The sequence below is a fragment of the Talpa occidentalis genome, unplaced genomic scaffold (genome assembly GCF_014898055.3).
Source record: "Talpa occidentalis isolate TD23 unplaced genomic scaffold, MPIMG_talOcc4v2.1 talOcc4.3, whole genome shotgun sequence".
NCBI classification, from domain to species: domain Eukaryota; kingdom Metazoa; phylum Chordata; class Mammalia; order Eulipotyphla; family Talpidae; genus Talpa; species Talpa occidentalis.
Window position 1 is genome coordinate 38659770 of NW_023603184.1, and position 16188 is coordinate 38675957.

General features: G+C 58.1%; 1 protein-coding gene across 1 annotated transcript in view; it reads left to right on the top strand.

The window, feature by feature from the left end:
- Positions 1-2408: 2408 nt before the first annotated feature.
- ARHGEF17 (Rho guanine nucleotide exchange factor 17) overlaps positions 2409-16188 on the top strand; it is a 59249-nt gene continuing 45469 nt past the window's right edge. Inside the window, exon 1 of the mRNA XM_037522935.2 lies at positions 2409-5618. Within this exon, the coding sequence (XP_037378832.1) occupies positions 2424-5618 (3195 nt within the window). The 5' untranslated portion in view covers positions 2409-2423. The remainder of the gene's footprint in view (positions 5619-16188) is intronic.

Sequence of the window (16188 nt, forward strand, 5' to 3'; positions counted from 1 at the left end):
ATAAATCTGTAAAAGAAAAAGAAAAAGAAAAAACTCAAGAGGAAGGAAATGAGTCTGACTTAAAATAGAGTCAGAGAGAAGTACCCTTGGAGAGACCTAGACCCACTCCTCATTTTTCAGATGAGGCAGCTGAAGCCCAGGTAGTGCAGGGATTTACCCAAGTCACATGGTGGGGCTCTCTTCCCTGCCGATCAATTTCCCAGGGAAGAGGGATGTATTTGACCCTCTGAGGCAGAGCTGAGACAAAGCTGAAGTGAGGGACTCACAAGAGGCTGGCCTCTGCTCAAAGAGGAAGACTCTTCTCCCTGCAGTGATTTCCTACAACCCAAAGTAAGCAGCAAGCCTCCTCCCTCTCCCCGCCTTAGCCACGTGGAAGACAGACAATACCTGAGCACCAACCATCCTGCCCTTCAGTTCTTCCCTGCCTTTCCCATTTGGATCAGGGCCTGTTGGTCGCAGGCCCCAGCCTAGTGCAACCCAATCACCTGCTCTTGGGCTGAGAGGAGGTTAGAGTCAGTCCCCCTCTGTGCTGTTCCTGGGGAGACATGTCCAGGCCCAAGGAAGAGGCAGAGGAAGCCTCTGGGGGCTCAGAGGAGAGCGAACCCCCTTTTTCATCAGGCATCTGGGCCCAGGCAAGGCTGGCTGGAGGAGCATGGTGTTTGAAGCTCCTGAAATCTGCATGTTTGAGTCATGGGGGCTGCCATTTCTTGACTTGTATACTATTCAAAATTACTTCTTCACGTCCCACAGAGAAGGAGCAACAACATCTACCTCCAAGGGTGATTCGAGGACTAACCGAAATAAATGAGAGACTATTACCCCTGCACCTCAGGCACCCCGCAAACTCCCATTCGCTCCTGTCATGAACTTCAGCTGGGCCAGGGAAGATGAGCGTGTTGTAGCGGAGGCGAGTGGCGCTGAGGAGGCCCCAGCGCCCAGGCCGCGAGAGGCGAGCCGGACTGGGGCAGAGGCAGGAGAGATCAAGCATTGGATCAGCTTGAAAGCAGAAGCTACCGACCCCTTCCCTGTCGGGAGGGGGCAGCGGCCGAGGGCAGGCGCGCAGGCCAGGCGAGGGCCTTCCCGTGGAAGCACCTCTTGTGTGTGAGGCCGAAAGAGAGGGGCAGAGCGAGCTCTGCGAAGGGCTTGTTTGGTGTAGGTAGGTTTGAAACCGCTTCCGAAGAGACTAGGTAGACCAGGCTTCAAAGGAGTAACGCGGCGACGTCTCCCCAAACCTCGGGGCCTGTGCCTGTGCTGTGCGGAGACCGGGTCCAGGGCCCTCAGGGGGGAGACCCGGGCCGGTAGAGGGCGCGAGAGCCGCGCCCCCAGGAGCGCTGCGCCCGGAGGGGGCGGGTGCAGGGTGGAGCTCCGGGGCGAGGCGCCGTCGAGAAGGCGGGGACGAGTGGGGGGCGTGGCGGGGGTAGGCCCTGGGGTACTGGGGGCTAAGGGGGCCTGTTCACAAAGGGTGGGGCTCCTGAATCAGCGTGGGGTGGGCTGGAGGCCCGCCCAGAGCTGGACCCGCCGTAGAGGCAGGAGGGGAGCGGCAGGCGGGACGGGGTCTCAGTTACCCCGCGAGGGGCGGGGCGCCCCGAGCCCGCGGCTCCCCCTAGTGGTGAGTCGCGCCCGTTTCCTGGCTGGGAGTGTTTCTGCGTGTACCTGTGTGTCCTAGTCGGTGGGTCTGAGGTTGCCATGTTGGGCCCCTCGGGGCGGGAGGTGTTTCTGCACCGAGCAGCAGACCCGCAGAGGCTCGAGGGCCGCCCCACTCGGCACTTGCTTCTGCCAGGGAGAGACCCGGGGGGCAACTCAGCCCGCCGGGGTCCCGGGGGGCTTCGCTGGAGGGCGGCTCCGGTCTGCATGTGCTCGAGCCGCCCAGCGTCTCCTCCGGCTCCTCCCAACTTCCTCCGCCCCCGCCCCCCAATTCCCAGCCCTGCGCGCGCCCGGAGCCCACCCCCTCTTTTGGGCGCGAGGCCCCGCCCCCCGCCCCCTTTCCTCTGCCACAAAGTTTATTTGCAACAAAAGGGAGCTGGGAGCAGTCAAGAGGGAGGGAGCCGGAGCCGGAGCGGGAGCGGGCGCGAGGGAGGCCGGCGGCGGGCGCAGGGCCGAGGGGCCGCGCGGGAGCCCTGCGGGGACCCGGCCCAGCGCGATGCTCGGGGCGCCGCGGCCGGGGCGGGGGCCGGGCCCTGGGGCGGGCACTGAGGCGGGAGGGCCGCCTGGGATGGAGCCTCGGGCGCCCGCGGCCGCGGAAACTTGAACCGTGGCGGAGACCCCCCTGCCCCGGCCTCTGCGCCCGCGCCCCGCGAACGCCCTCGCGCTGCGGCCTTAGGACCCCGGCTCCGGGCCCGGCCGCTGCGCTCCCTCGGGGCGGGGGCGCGGGGGGGTTGGCCGCGGCTCCCCGAGGCCAGCCCCCCGGAGTGAGCGCCGCCACCATGGCGGACGGGGCGCCCCGGCCCCCCCTCTATCGCAGCGTCTCGTTCAAGCTGCTGGAGCGCTGGAGCGGCGGGCCGGGGCCGAAGGAGGAGGCCACGGACACCCCCGGGCTGCGGCGCCGCGCCTCGTGCCGGCCGGCCGCGGCCGCCCCGGGCCAGCCCTCCCGGCGCGTGTCCAAGCTGGCGTCGGGGCCCCCGGGCGCCCCCGCGCAGCCGCGCCCGTTGCGCAGCCTCTCGCCGTCGGTGCGCCAGCTCTCCCGGCGCTTCGACGCGCGGCGTCCGGACGGCGACCCCGCCGGGGCCCGGGACGGGGGCGTCTCCCCCGCGGCCGCGGAAGAAGCCGCCGAGGGCGCGGCGCGCGGGGCCTGGCCCAGCGTCACCGAGATGCGCAAGCTGTTCGGGGGCCCCGGCTCCAGGCGCCCTAGTGCCGACTCCGAGGCCGCGGGGACGCCCTGCCCTGACGGGGCCGCTTGGGAGCCCCTGGCTCGGGAGCCCCGACAGCCACCGACGCCACCTCCCCGGACGTGCTTCCCCCTGGCCGGGCTGCGCTCGGCGCGGCCACTGCCCGGCCCCGGGGCCGAAGCGAAGAGGTGGCGGCAGCAGCAGCCGGAGCGGGCGCAGCGTCCGGCGGATGGTTTACATTCTTGGCATAGCTTCTCCCAACCGCAGCCCGGGGCCCGGGCCTCCTGCTCCTCCTCCTCCAGCATCGCCTCCTCCTATCCTGTCAGCCGCAACCGGGCTGCCAGCTCCAGCGAGGAGGAAGAGGAGGGCCCGCAGCCTCCGACTCGGGCGCAGACCTCGGCCTACCGCGGCAGCCACTCCTCGGGCAGTGACGAGGACCACGACGGTGAGGGAGGCCGCCCCTGGGGAGGGGGCCTGGGGCCCGGGCCTGGAAGCGCCCCCTTGGATCAGGACTGTAGGCCGGACAATTATGGGTTAAATCTGGGCAGCATGGACTCGGCAGGGGGAGCCAGGACCCCGGATCCCCCAACGTCTCCAAGAGCCCCTAGTGAGGAAGGACCTCGAAATTGGGGTACTGGCTCGCCTCCCTTTGTACCAGGTCCCCAGGAGGGACTTCGGCCCTTGTCTGACTCAGTGGGGGGAGCTTTCCGGGTGGCCAAGGTGAGCTTTCCTGCATACCTGGCAAGCCCATCAGGCTCCCGTGGTGGCAGCCGTTATTCCAGCACCGAGACCCTCAAGGATGAGGACCTGTGGGCTAGCCGAGCTTCTGGGGGCTGGGGTGTCTATCGTTCCCCTAGCTTTGGAACTGGGGAAGGACTCCTCTTAAGGCCACAGGTTCGGACTCGCAGCAAGGGACCCTCGGGCACCACCAGAGCGTTGCGAAATGTAGGACTGGAGTTGGACAAGAGTAGGAAACGCAAGTCCCTGTCGAATCCAGATATTGCCTCAGAGACCCTTACACTGCTCAGTTTCCTGCGCTCAGACCTTTCAGAGCTGAGGGTCCGAAAGATTGGTGGGCGTTCCGGGGACCCTGCGAGTGGCTCCTTAGATGGCAGAGACTCACCATCAGCAGCTGGCCAAGTGGGGCAACTTGGGCCCATGCCTGCCCCAGCTCCAGCATCCCCTGGCACCCGCCCCACACTCAAGGACTTGACAGCCACCCTGCGGAGGGCAAAGTCCTTTACTTGCTCTGAGAAGCCCCTGGTCCGCCGCCTACCCCGCACCAGTGTCCTGAAGCCCAGCAATTCTGAGCTCCTGCTGGCAGGCCCAGGTGCCGAGGAGGACCCACTGCCTCATGTTGTCCAGGATCAGTATGTGCAAGAAGCCCGTCAGGTGTTTGAGAAGATCCAGCGCATGGGCGCCCAGCAGGATGATGGCAGCGATGTTCCCTCTGGAAACCTTGATTGGCCTGGAGAGGTGACCCAGGGGCAACGGTCCCAGGAGGAGCTCTCTGGCCAGGAGTCCAGCCTTACGGATGAGGGCATTGGGGCGGACCCTGAGCCTCCTGTTTCAGTCATTTGCAGCCTGGGTACCACAGGGGTGTGGCGACCCCTTTCCTCATCCTCAGCTCAGACAAACCACCATGGCCCTGGGGCTGAAGACACTCTGGGTGGGTGGGCCCTGGTGTCTCCTGACACTCCTTCCACACCAGGTGCCCTCCGCCGAAGACGTAAAGCTCCACCTTCAGGTCCTGGTGGGACTGAACTGAGCAACGGGGAGGCAGGTGAAGCCTACAGGTCTCTGAGTGACCCAATTCCCCAGCGCCATCGTGCTGCTACCTCTGAGGAGCCCTCTGGGTTCTCTGTGGATAGCAACCTCTTGGGCTCACTGAGCCCCAAGACAGGACTTCCAGCAGCCACAGCTGTGGATGAGGGTTTGACCAGTGGCCACAGCGACTGGTCCGTGGGCAGTGAGGAGAGCAAGGGTTACCAGGAGGTTATTCAGAGCATTGTTCAGGGGCCTGGTGCCTTGGGCAGAGTGGTGGACGACAGGGTTGCTGGCAAAGCCCCAAAGAAGAAATCTCTGAGTGACCCCAGCCGCCGTGGGGAGCTTGCTGGGCCAGGATTCGAGGGCCCAGGAGGGGAGCCCATCCGAGAGGTGGAACCCATGCTACCTCCATCCAGCAGTGAACCCATCCTTGCAGAGCGGCAGGCAGAGCCGGAAGAACCCAGTCCCTCCAGGGGCCGGGCACAGTCTGAGAAGACCCTCCCCGAGGCCCCACCGCCTTCCTCCACTGCCCGCCAAGACTTCCACCTTGACCCTAAACTGACTGACATTCTGTCCCCGAGGCTCATCCGCCGTGGCTCCAAGAAGCGCCCAGCCCGGAGCAGTCATCAGGAGCTACAGAGAGTGAAGGGCAATCAGGACCAGTCTGGGAGCCTCTCTCATGCCCGGCCCTCCTCCAAACACGTTCGCCATGCCAGTGTGCCCGCCACCTTCATGCCTATTGTGGTACCTGAGCCACCAACTTCCCTTGGCCCCCCTGTGGCTGTGCCGGAACCCATGGGCTTCCCTGCCAGAGCCCATTCCATGTTGCAGGCACCGTCACTTGAGGACGTCACTAAGCAGTACATGCTGACCCTACACTCTGGCGAGGTCCCTACCCCAGTGCCAGTGGATGTGCCCTCTTTGACTCCAGTTGCACCACCCTCTTCTGAAGCCAAGCCTCCTGAGGCAGCCCGCGCTCCAGATGAGCCTGCTCCAGCCAGCAAATGCTGCAGCAAGCCACAAGTGGTGAGTACTTTGTGGGGGCCCTTTGGAGCAGGGCTGCAGGAGAGCAGTGGACAGTGACTTCTGCAGGAGCCTTTTGTGTATGCTCAATGGGCAGGTGTCCAGGTCTGGGGATGCTTACTTCTCTGGTCCGGGAGGTGCCAGGCAATTTTATGAGTGTTAATGACAGGTTCCCATCTCTTCAGACCCCAGAGACCTCAGGCTTCTGCTGCTGCTAATGTCAAAGGTTATTTTATCTTCCCCAAGGTGTTCTGGGTGATAATTACAAAAGGTTCTAATCGCCTTCTTTAGATGTTTCTCAGGGACTGGTCTTAGAGATTCCTATCTGGTCCTTTGTTGTGAATACCCAAGGAAGTGTGAGAGTGAGAACTATCTAGAGCTGTGCTGCCCTCTGGCTAGATCCCTTGTAGGATGTTTAGACTTGGGTTCCACGGTTGACAAAAATTTGCCTTTCATGTGACTTTCTGGTGACAGATCCGTCTTCCTTGGGCCTGGGAGAACTGGGAGGGAGGGGGCCCCATGAAGTACAGTGGTGGTCCTGGCATTTCTCATGACTTGGCCCCACATCTGAAGTCATGGTGGTGTGGACAGAGCAGTGCCTGTGTCTCCTACCAGATGAGGCTGTGCAGATTTGGTGGGCCGGGGGAGGGGCGGTGGGATTCTTTGGTTGGAGTTGGAGCATTCTTTGGGGCTTGATGTCTGCTAGAACTTCTTCTGATTAGCATGGGGGCCTTTAGGAGGAGGTAGGGTCAGGGAGGGGCTATTGAAGCTCAGCAGCCAGGGGCTTTTGGAGCGGTTGGGAGCTGTTCTGATCTCTAGCAGGCAGGGCTGCTTCTGCAGTCAGGGTGGAGGTGCCACCTCACCCCACCCCCTTCCTGGTGGCTCTGATCCCCCTTCATCTGTCAGCCCCCAGGCCCAGGGAGCCTTGTTCTCCCTAAGACCCCCACTTTTGCCTTCTGGCTTCAGTCTTTCCTGTAGTTTTGGCTGTGGGTTCAGATGGTTCTAGGCTCTGGGTTCCGGGTCTAGAGCTGGGATGGCCTGAGGTTATTTCAGCTGTGGCCTGTACTCCCACTGCCTGAGCCGGGAGCGTCCTGGAAACCCTAAACTCTGGACTAATTTGGTCACTCCCTGTTCCCAGCGCTTTCACGCCCCTCTGAACTCTCCTTGTTTCTCTCTCCTGTCTCTTCCCCATCTTGGCTCTGGGGTTCTTTCCTGAAGGCCACAGAGTCAGTGAGCTGGGAGTGGGAGACGGGAAATTATGGATCTGTTCTTCCTTCTGAGAGCCCGGTGGACAGCACAGGTTCCCCTAACTCCGGTGTTGGTTCTGTCTTTGTAACATGTGGATAGAGGTGAGAGCAGAGCCCCCTACGCAGCTGCCTTTCCTGTATTATCTCCTCTGGGAAACTTGAAGACAAATTTAGGGGAGAGGATGGGGTGAACCAAGGGACTTAAGGAAACAGGGCGGGGGTGGGGGTGGGGAGGCAGGGGCTGTGTGGATAATGCTCCTTAAAAGAGGCTTTGAGACCCAGAAGGAAGTGGGAACTCTTGCAGAATTGGTCTTCGTCCTCCTCCCTCCTCATCCCTCCCGCCCCCATCCCTGTGAGGTGGGACATATCTGCCCATAACATAGTCCTCTTCTTGCCTCGATGGAGGCTTTCTCAGATTTTTTTTTAAAGATTTATTTATTTATGCATACAAGAACTGGGGTATAGGCCAGAGGTGTGGTGGGTGAGAGGATTCACCAGAGACAGAGCGGGGAACAGAACAGGCAGACTGACTGAAATACACTGCTGAGGGGAGCAGGGGCGAGGCAGGAGAGGTCTGCTGCACCATGTGTGTTAGCTTCCTGGCCAGGGATGGAACTCGTGCTGCAGTGGCTGCGGACAGCTTCATGGGTTGCTTCTTAACCCACTGCTCCACCAGGGAGGCCCTCAGATTTTTTTCATTGCCCACTGTAGTCCTTTTTTCCAAGCCCAGCTTGATGTCCCCCCTCACCCCTTAAGGGAGAGACTGGCAGCCTGCTCTCCCGCTGTACAGGTAGGAACACTGAGGTCCAAGATTAGTCTGTCCAGATCTCAGAGTGAGTCAGAGACTGAGCCAGGCCTGGTACTGTCATCAGAAGAGCAGGCTTTGGACCCTCAGCTCCAGCCCCTGTGTGACCCGGGATCAGTCACACCCCTTCACTATGCCTGTCCCTGAAATGGGGGCATTGGTCTCCACCTGGCAGACTCTTATAGGGGTGGGCAACCTGGTCATTCCCTCCCTGAGGGCAGGAGAGCAGGGAAAAGGCTCCACTGTCCCTGGTGCTTCTCTGTGACCAGCCTTGGGCTCTTCCCCCACCTCCTGCTCATTTCTGAGCACAGGGCTGGCCTCTCTGGACCCCAGTATAACCTGGTGGACTTGAATAGACTCAAAAGAGATTCAGCGTCCCCCAAATCACCTCCCCTTCATAAAGCCTGGAAGTTCTCCCATCTACTAGCTTGAATCCCTCCTGCTATCCTCTTTCTTTAGACTCTAGGAAGATGGGGAGCAGCTCTCCACCCCCTCCTACTAGCCTTCCCAGAGGAGACAATGCCCCCTTGTTTCAGGCCTGGGGCTCCAGTCACGCTCCCTGAGCTGTGGGTGGAGATGGTATGGTGTGGGCTTCCAAATAAGAAGACGGGAAGAAGCCGTGGAGATTTGCTGATGTTGCAGAAACCAGAGTGGCCCCAGCTAGGGGCTGAGAAGAGACACCTGTTGGGGCAAAGAGGACCCCTGTGCTGGCCACCTCTCCACATTTGCCCTCTGTGTGGTTGGGAGGCAGGAGGCCTGGGTGCCAGGTCAGTGATCCCATCTATATGGTGGGAGAGTACCCTGCCTGGCTGGCCTTTGAGGCTCCATAGGAGGGACTCAGCCTGCAGGGTCGCCAAGGGACACAGGCAGATTGGGGTGCAGCTGGAAGAAAGGCAGCTCTAGACCACGGCTAGAACCTAAGAGCTCAGGGGACGAGGGAGAAGTACCAGTAGCTTTATTCTTGCATCTGTCCTGCTTGCATCTGTCCAGGAGGGGGGTAGGGAGAGGCAGCGCCTGGGAGCTTCCCTGCCCGAGTACCCCACGCCCTTTGCCATGTCCCTTAAGCCCACAGTAGCCTGGATGGTCAGCGGCATTCCACTCCAGGGCTTTTCCCGCCTGAGCTTTAAAGTGCAGTCTTAGAGCTCCAGCTTCTGCTGTCAGGTACCTGCACACCACTTGACAGATGTGACAACTGGAGCTTAGAAACGGGAAGTGACTTGCGTCTCAGAACCACAGACGGACACACAGAACTGTAACATACTGGAGTAGCAGGAACAGTGGCTGACATTGACTAAGTGTTTGCCATGTGCCGGGCGCTCTGAAGGTTTCATTCTTCACATGTGAAAACTCTGAGACTCTTGCAGCGCTGAATTCTTAGACTTGCAGATAGTTAGATTCACTTTGAATCCTAGAATGTTTCTTAGAGGTGTCTTAGAAGTCAAGGGGCCCAAAGGTTCCCTATTTCTGGGTGGGATTGGCCTCCATCTGAGTAGGAAGACAGGGTCTGGGGGAAGTTGGAAGCGTCACCTGCGCACCCCAAGTAGTCTGAGTGTTGGTGGTTGTTTAATTCTCCAAGGCCTGGGGTTGGGGTTAGAGGAACTTCAGGACTCAGAAAGGGAGAATGCTGAGCCTAAGCTCACATAGCAAGGCAGGGCAGAGCCAGGCCCAAGTCCCAGAACCCTGGCCTTGCCCCCCAACCCCTGCTCCCGATAGTCGTGCCTGGGCCCTCCCCACCCCACACACACACACTTCCCAGCCTACCCAGTCAGCTCCCTGCCTTTCCGAGGAAGGCCTGGGTGCTTCGTCACCTTTCTTCTGTCTCCCCTTGGCAGGGAACCCAAGGGGTGGGGGTTCTCTCCTTTCCCTCCTTGGCTCTTTGCTGTGATTTTTCCATGGAAACTGGTTCTGGGAGGAGAGGCGATTAGGACATTTGGAATTCTGAGTGGTACCAAATATCTATAATTAAATGTCTTGTCACCCAGCAGGAGGAGGGTGGGATGGGGGAGGACAGGCAGAGGGCTGTCCCTTTCCTCTGTTTGTTCCCTGCCTCTCCCCACCCCCTCTTCCTTAGGGCCCTGGGCTACTTGGGGGGGGGGGGAGTGTGGTCCAGGAATGAATCCACCCCACCGCCAGCAGGGAAGAGTTGGGGGATGGACCAGAGTTGAGTCTGACATTTTCCAACCCCACATTTCCGGGACCAGCTGGGTTTGGGAGGCTGTGAGGCTGCTGCTAATCCTGTCCCCAGCCCCCCATCCTCTGTAGGGATTTGCCCCTCCTCTTCCCTCCCTCCCATCTGTGATCTCTCAGGCTACACATGCCTCCCCACAGTGGAGTCTCCCCAGGCAGCCATAGACACTCAGACAGAGCCTTAAGAATCCAGAAGCACACTGGAAGGGGCTGTAGGAGGTTGAGGGGCTGGCCTGGAGGAGGTGTTGCTGGAGTCGGGCCTTAAAAACTGGAAGAGTTTGAATAGCCAGGAAAGTAGGGAGGGATCCTCGGAGAGGGCACCGCATGGACATGAGCTAGGAGGTAGGAAAGAACACGGCTGGTCGGGTGCAGCAGGAGTTGTGATCAACAGTGACCCTTGATGGGATAATGCATTCATCCATTTAACAAATGGCAAATAGTCACTGAGCTGCTTGATGTGTCAGATACTTTTCTAGGTCCTGAAAATACAGCAGCAAACAAAACAGAGGCCTTCCCTCATGGCTTCCCAATGAGTATGGAGACCTATGAATGGATTGTATGTCAGGGAGAGGTAGAGGTGGGGAGAAAAAGCAGTATAAGAGAGTAGATCATGACAGGGAGAGGTTTGGGAAGACCTAGTGAGGAGGTACGCTCTGAGTAAAGTCCTAGAGAAAGTTCGAGAGTAAGCCACGTGGCTATCTGGGGGTTGGGGGCCGGGGCTGGGTGGGGAACATTCTGGGGAGAGGAATGGCAAGTGCAAAGGCCCTGAGGTATGAGAAGGGGCAGATAGGTAAGGGAGGGTGTAAGTGGGTTGGGGCCAGGTGCCAATAGAAAGATTGTAGTATTTACTTGAGGTGAGATGGGAGAGCTGCTGTTGGGAGGTTCTGAGTAGAGCAGTGACTTGATCTGACTTAGGTTTCACAGGTCTACTCTGACTGCTCTGGGTGAGGGGTGGGGAGGGGTAGATTGTAGGGGCTCAGGAAGGAATCAGGGAGGCCACTGGAATAATTTGGGCAAGAACTGATGGTGGCTTGAGCTGGGGTAAGAGGATGTGGGGGGTGGGTTTCTGGAGCAGCCCAAAGGGTTTTGCAAGGACCTGGGACCCACCATTGAAGGTAAACATAGAGCTGCTTCTGCTCCCGTGGCTTGGCATCGTGTGGAGGGTTCTCTTAGGGTGAGGAGGGGAAATTAGGCCCCTGGGGTTGGGACTGTGGGATACACCCCACCCTCTGCAGACCTCCATTGGTGCAGTTCAAAGGCTAAGTGGGTCAAGTTGCCATAGGGCCCCAGTAGGCAGACGATAGTGTCCTGTCCCTCTGGTGTCCCCTCTGCAGCCACCGTGACAGCCCCAGCTCTAACTTGCCTGTTTCCTGGGGCACAGGGAATGCATGACACCCTCAAGGAGTCCTGTCTCTCTCATCTGCTCCTCCGGTGAGGTGGGCATTGCCATGGCCCTTGTATGTGGATAAAGAAGCAGGTTCAGAGTGGGCAGAGGTTTGTCCAAGGCTCTCCAGCTCAAATATGGGACTTAGCCCTAGGTGTCCTGACTCCTAGGTCATACACAGAGTTCCACAGAGTTCCCACTGAGCAGCATTGGCGGGGATGGTGGCGGTAGGCGGGGGGAAGGGGGAGCCCATGTTTCCCAGAAAAGCTCGAAGCCCTGGCGTACTTATTGGGAAATGTGCCCAGGCAGCCTGGCGCCTTGCTGGCAGGCACTAAAACGGGGGCCCTGGGTCCCCTGGGAAACAGGAGCTTATTGGAGCCAGTGCCCCCCATGGGATTGATCCCCAGGCACACACACCCTTTCCCAAGCCCAGGTCTGCGGGACATGCCAGGGGTGGACAGAGGTGGAGGAATACTGCCAGGCTGCTGGCGGATGAGCAGTAAGTGAGCAGAAGTGAGCTGGGGCCCCCTCCAATAGCTGTGAGGATCACCAGGGACGACCTGGTGTAGCACATAGAGGTCTCCATGTTCCTGCTGTGTGGCCTGAAGTGAGTTCCTTCCCTCTCAGAGCCACAGACTCCGCCATGCTTTTAGGCATCAGAGAGACAACAGCTGGCCTGGTAGGATCCCGACTTGTAGACTGCAGTGCTGGCCGGTGGGGACTCACTGCCCCCTTAGGCCACTGAGGAGACTGAGGCTCACGGTGAAGAAGGGTCTGCTTTCCCGGCTTTCCACCACCAGCCGCTGCTCTAGGCTCCCCTGAGCACACACAGACAGCACACACTTGCGGCAGGTTATGGGGCTCATTCTGGGGCCTGTACCCAGAAGTGGTGCTTCCTCTGGGGCTTGCAGAGGTCGCTAGACTCTGAGACGCCCCTGGGCAGGGAGAGGGGAGTGTAGAGGTGCCTGAAGTAGGAGCGACATGAGCTGATTCAGGGTCTAGGCTGGCAGATAGGTGGTGAATTAGTCTCCTGTTACTTCTGGAGCAAATTCCTACAAATGCAGTGGCTTAAAGCCACACAAATATTACCTTACAGTTCTGGGGATCAGAAGAAATGCATTTCACTGGGCTAAAGTTAAGATGTTAACAGGGCTGCATTTAGAGAAAGGAGGCTTTAGAGAAAATCGGTCGCCTTGTCTCTTCCAGCTTCTGGTGGCTGCTGACACTTCTTGGTCTGTGATCCTTTCATCCATCTTCAAAGCCAGTAGCAGAGCATCTTCAAATCTCTCACTTTGAACCAAACTTCCTGTTTTCCTCTTAGAAGGACCCTGGGATAATCCAAGATAATCTCCCCAGCTCATAATCCCTAATCACAGCTGCAGTGTAAGGGAACCTATTCACAGGTTCTGGATCAGGGTGTGGATGTCTTCGGGTACCATTATTCTGCCTACCACAGGTGCACAGAGGGCCGAGGCTATTGGCTCCTGAGACTCAGCCCCCAGAAGGTGCTGCTATAGGGCAGAGTCTTAAACTCAGGCCCACTTCCCTTTTCCTGCATTCATTCCATGGTCATCTGTTATTCGTTTACTTGGAAGTCAACTATTGAGCCCCCAGATGGGCATTGGGGACACGCAGGAAAGCTTGGACATCCCTGCTCGCCAGGAGCTTTGAACAAGGATCCAGGCCTCCTGAGGTGGGTGGGCTCCACAAGGCGGCTGAGCACTGGCCTGGTGGCAGAGGGACAGAAGTAAAATGAGTCCCTCGGGGGTGGGCTTGCTTCCAGAGGGGCCGGCCCTACCTTTGCTCACTAAAAATTGGGATGAAGCAGCTGCCAATAAGGGTCATTGGCAGGAGAGTTTAGAGCTGGGGCAAACGGAAGGTGGGAGCCTAGAGAGGGAGTGGCAGTCACATCTCTGCCAGGCTGACCCAGGTGGCCCTCGGGGGCAGATGGAAAGGATTTCTCTCTATATATATGCTGGGAACTCCATGTTGGGGATTGGTGACCCCAGTGCTATTGCACCAGAAGGCCTGCCAGGTCCCTTCATGCCCTGAGAGGCCTATGTGCTTCCATGGAGGTGGCATGTGGAAGGGAAAGAGCGCATCCAGTGCACCCCCTGCTCCTTCTTTGGCACCCAGGGCAAGCCTTAACAGACACTCCACATTACCCCTCTCTCCACAGAAGACATTGTGAGGATGAAATGAAATAATGCCAATGCGCGGGAAATGACTAAATCCTCCCCTCATGACTAAGATACTAATAAGATATTGACTCTAATCTTTTTCTTTTTCCCTTTTTAAAAAGATTTATTTATGCATACAAGAACTGGGGTGTAGGTCAGAGGTATAGGGAGGGTGAGAGGATTCACCAGAGACAGAGTGGGGAGCAGAACAGGCAGATCTACTGAAACACGCTGCTGAGGGGAGCAGCAGGTGAGACAGGAGAGGTCTGCTGTGCCATGTGGGTAGCTCCCTGGCTGGGGATCGAACTCAGGCTGCAGTGGCTGGTGATAGCTTGTTAGCACTGTGTCTTTAACCCCTGCGCCAACAGGGAGGCCCAACTCCAATCTTCTAGGTGTAAAACTGAGGACAAAAGTTGAGGACAGGGCCTCCCTGGTGGTACAGCTGGTTGAGCGCAGCGCTGTGAAGCTGTCCGCAGCCTCTACAGCCTGGGTTCGATTCCTGGCTGGCCAGGGAGATACCCACATGGTGCAGCAGACCTCTCCTGTCTTGCCCGCTGCTCCCCTCAGCAGTGTACTTTGGTCAGTCTGCCTGTTCTGCTCCCCACTCTGTCTCTGGTGAGTCCTCTTACCTCCTGCACCTCTGGCCTGTACCCCAGCTATTGTATAAATTTAAAAAAATCTTAAATAAATAAATTACAGACTTAAAAAAAATTGAGGACATAGTCTGGACTTGGGGGGGAAAGGGGCAGGTGGGGGTCCCACTTGTACCTGGGTATGGTCTGTGACTCAGCAGCCTAGGCCTTTGGAGGTAGGCAGAGGGAGAAGGGCTGGGCAGGTGGGTAAAACCCAGGGTCCACCGTCCTCGTCCTCCCTCCTCTCTTTAGCTCCCAGTTTCCTTTTGTTACCACTAGCCCCAACCTAGGAGGGAGAGCAGAGCCAAAGTCCTCTCTGGGTCAAAGCCCCAGACCCACTGGAAGCAGACTACAAAGTAGAATACAGTCTCCTCTGTTCCTCATTTTAAGCTCAGAGCCCCTCCAAGCCAGAGGGCCTTGGTGTCTAGGCTTTAGGGGCAGACGAGTAAGAGCTAAAACCTTAATCTGAATCTGTTTCATTCTCAGTAAACTGGGGCCACTGGGGAGTTATTTCAAGGGCTAAAAAAACAATGCCCATGAAGCCCTCAGGCCAGGACCCCCACTCTAGCAGCTTGCAGAAGTGTCGCCACTTAAATGGTGTGCCTTTGAGATGGCCAGTTCAGAGTAGAGGATCTTGTGGTTTCAAGATGAAAGATTCTGTTTTTTTCCAGAAGTATACCTCTTAGCTTGATTTTGTCTGTGTATTTGGATTAGTACTCTTGGTTCTGATATTCTGGGGCTGGGAGAGGCGGGGCACGTCTTGGGACAGTGGGAGGGCAGTGGGGGGGACTGAGTTGGAAGGGCCCTGGCTGAGGGAGCAAACACCAGGTTGGTGTCTGTTTCCTGTTTATTGGTTCCCAGGGGGTGAGCAGGCCTTGCTCCCGAGCAGAGCAGTGTGGAGCAGGAGGGAGGGAGGCCTGGGGTCCTGGCTGCCAGCCAGCCCCACAGCCTCGCCTCCTGGGACTACTGAGACCCCTCCCTCCAAACCCCCTTGGACAAACATTCAGTCCTTTCCCAGGACTGGGCCCTGGAGGTCAAGGAGCAGATGTGGAAGGGAAGAGGTGGAAGGACGGGAAGGGGCCTCCCCCCCTCAAAATCCCACTCACTCCATCTTTTTTTTTTTTAAGATTTATTTATTTATGCACACAAGAGCTGGGGTACAGGTCAGAGGAGTGGGGGGTGAGAGGGTTCACCAGAGACAGAGTGGGGAACAGAACAGGCAGACTGACTGAAATACATTGCTGAGGGGAGCAGCGGGCAAGCCAGGAGAGGTCTGCTGTGCCATGTGGGTAGCTCCCTGGCCGGGGATTGAACTCGTGCTGCAGTGGCTGCGGATAGCTTCATAGGTTGCGTCATAAACTCTTGTGCCACCCAGGGAGGCCGTCACTCCATCTTTCTTAACTGACTATGCCACTAAAGTCTCACTCCTGGTTCCTCAGTGTCCCCCTCTGCCTCTCGCTTTCTCTTCTGTGGGGGTGTGATGGTGAGATGTCCAACTTTTTCTCAGGGTAGGAAGAGGAAGAAGAGGGCAGGGCCTTGAATGCCAGGGTAGTCCAACCTGAACCTGGTTTAGGTACCAGCCATGCCTTCTTACCTCCTCTAACCCCTGCATCATCAGAGGGGAAACTGAGGCCCAGCCAAGGGCGGGGTTTGCCTAAGGCCACGCAGTAGTAGACCAGACCAGCCACCTGGCCCTCCACTTTTCCACTGCTGCAGCCTCACGCCTGTGCTCCTGGGTATAAGGAAGGGACAACTGAGAGAGAAGGAAACTTGGATCACTCAGCATTTTAGGGAATTGGACTGAGCCAGGCAGGAAAGAGAAGTCTTGATATGCGTCTGAGGCCAAGAAAGCAGGGAGGTCTCACTGCTGACCCACATGGCAGGAGCTGACCCACATGGCGCAGCAGACCTCCCCTGTCTCGGCCACTGCTCCCCTCAGCCGTGTATTTCAGTCATTCTTCCTGTTCTGCTCCCCACTCTGTCTCTGGTGAATCCTCTCAACCCCCCCCCCCCCGCCCTGCACCTCTGGCCTGCCCCCCAGCTCTCATATGCATAAATAAATAAAATAAATCTTTTTTTAAAAAAGTGTCCTCAATAAAATTAAATAAATAAAAAACCAAACAAACAAAAAAGTGCCC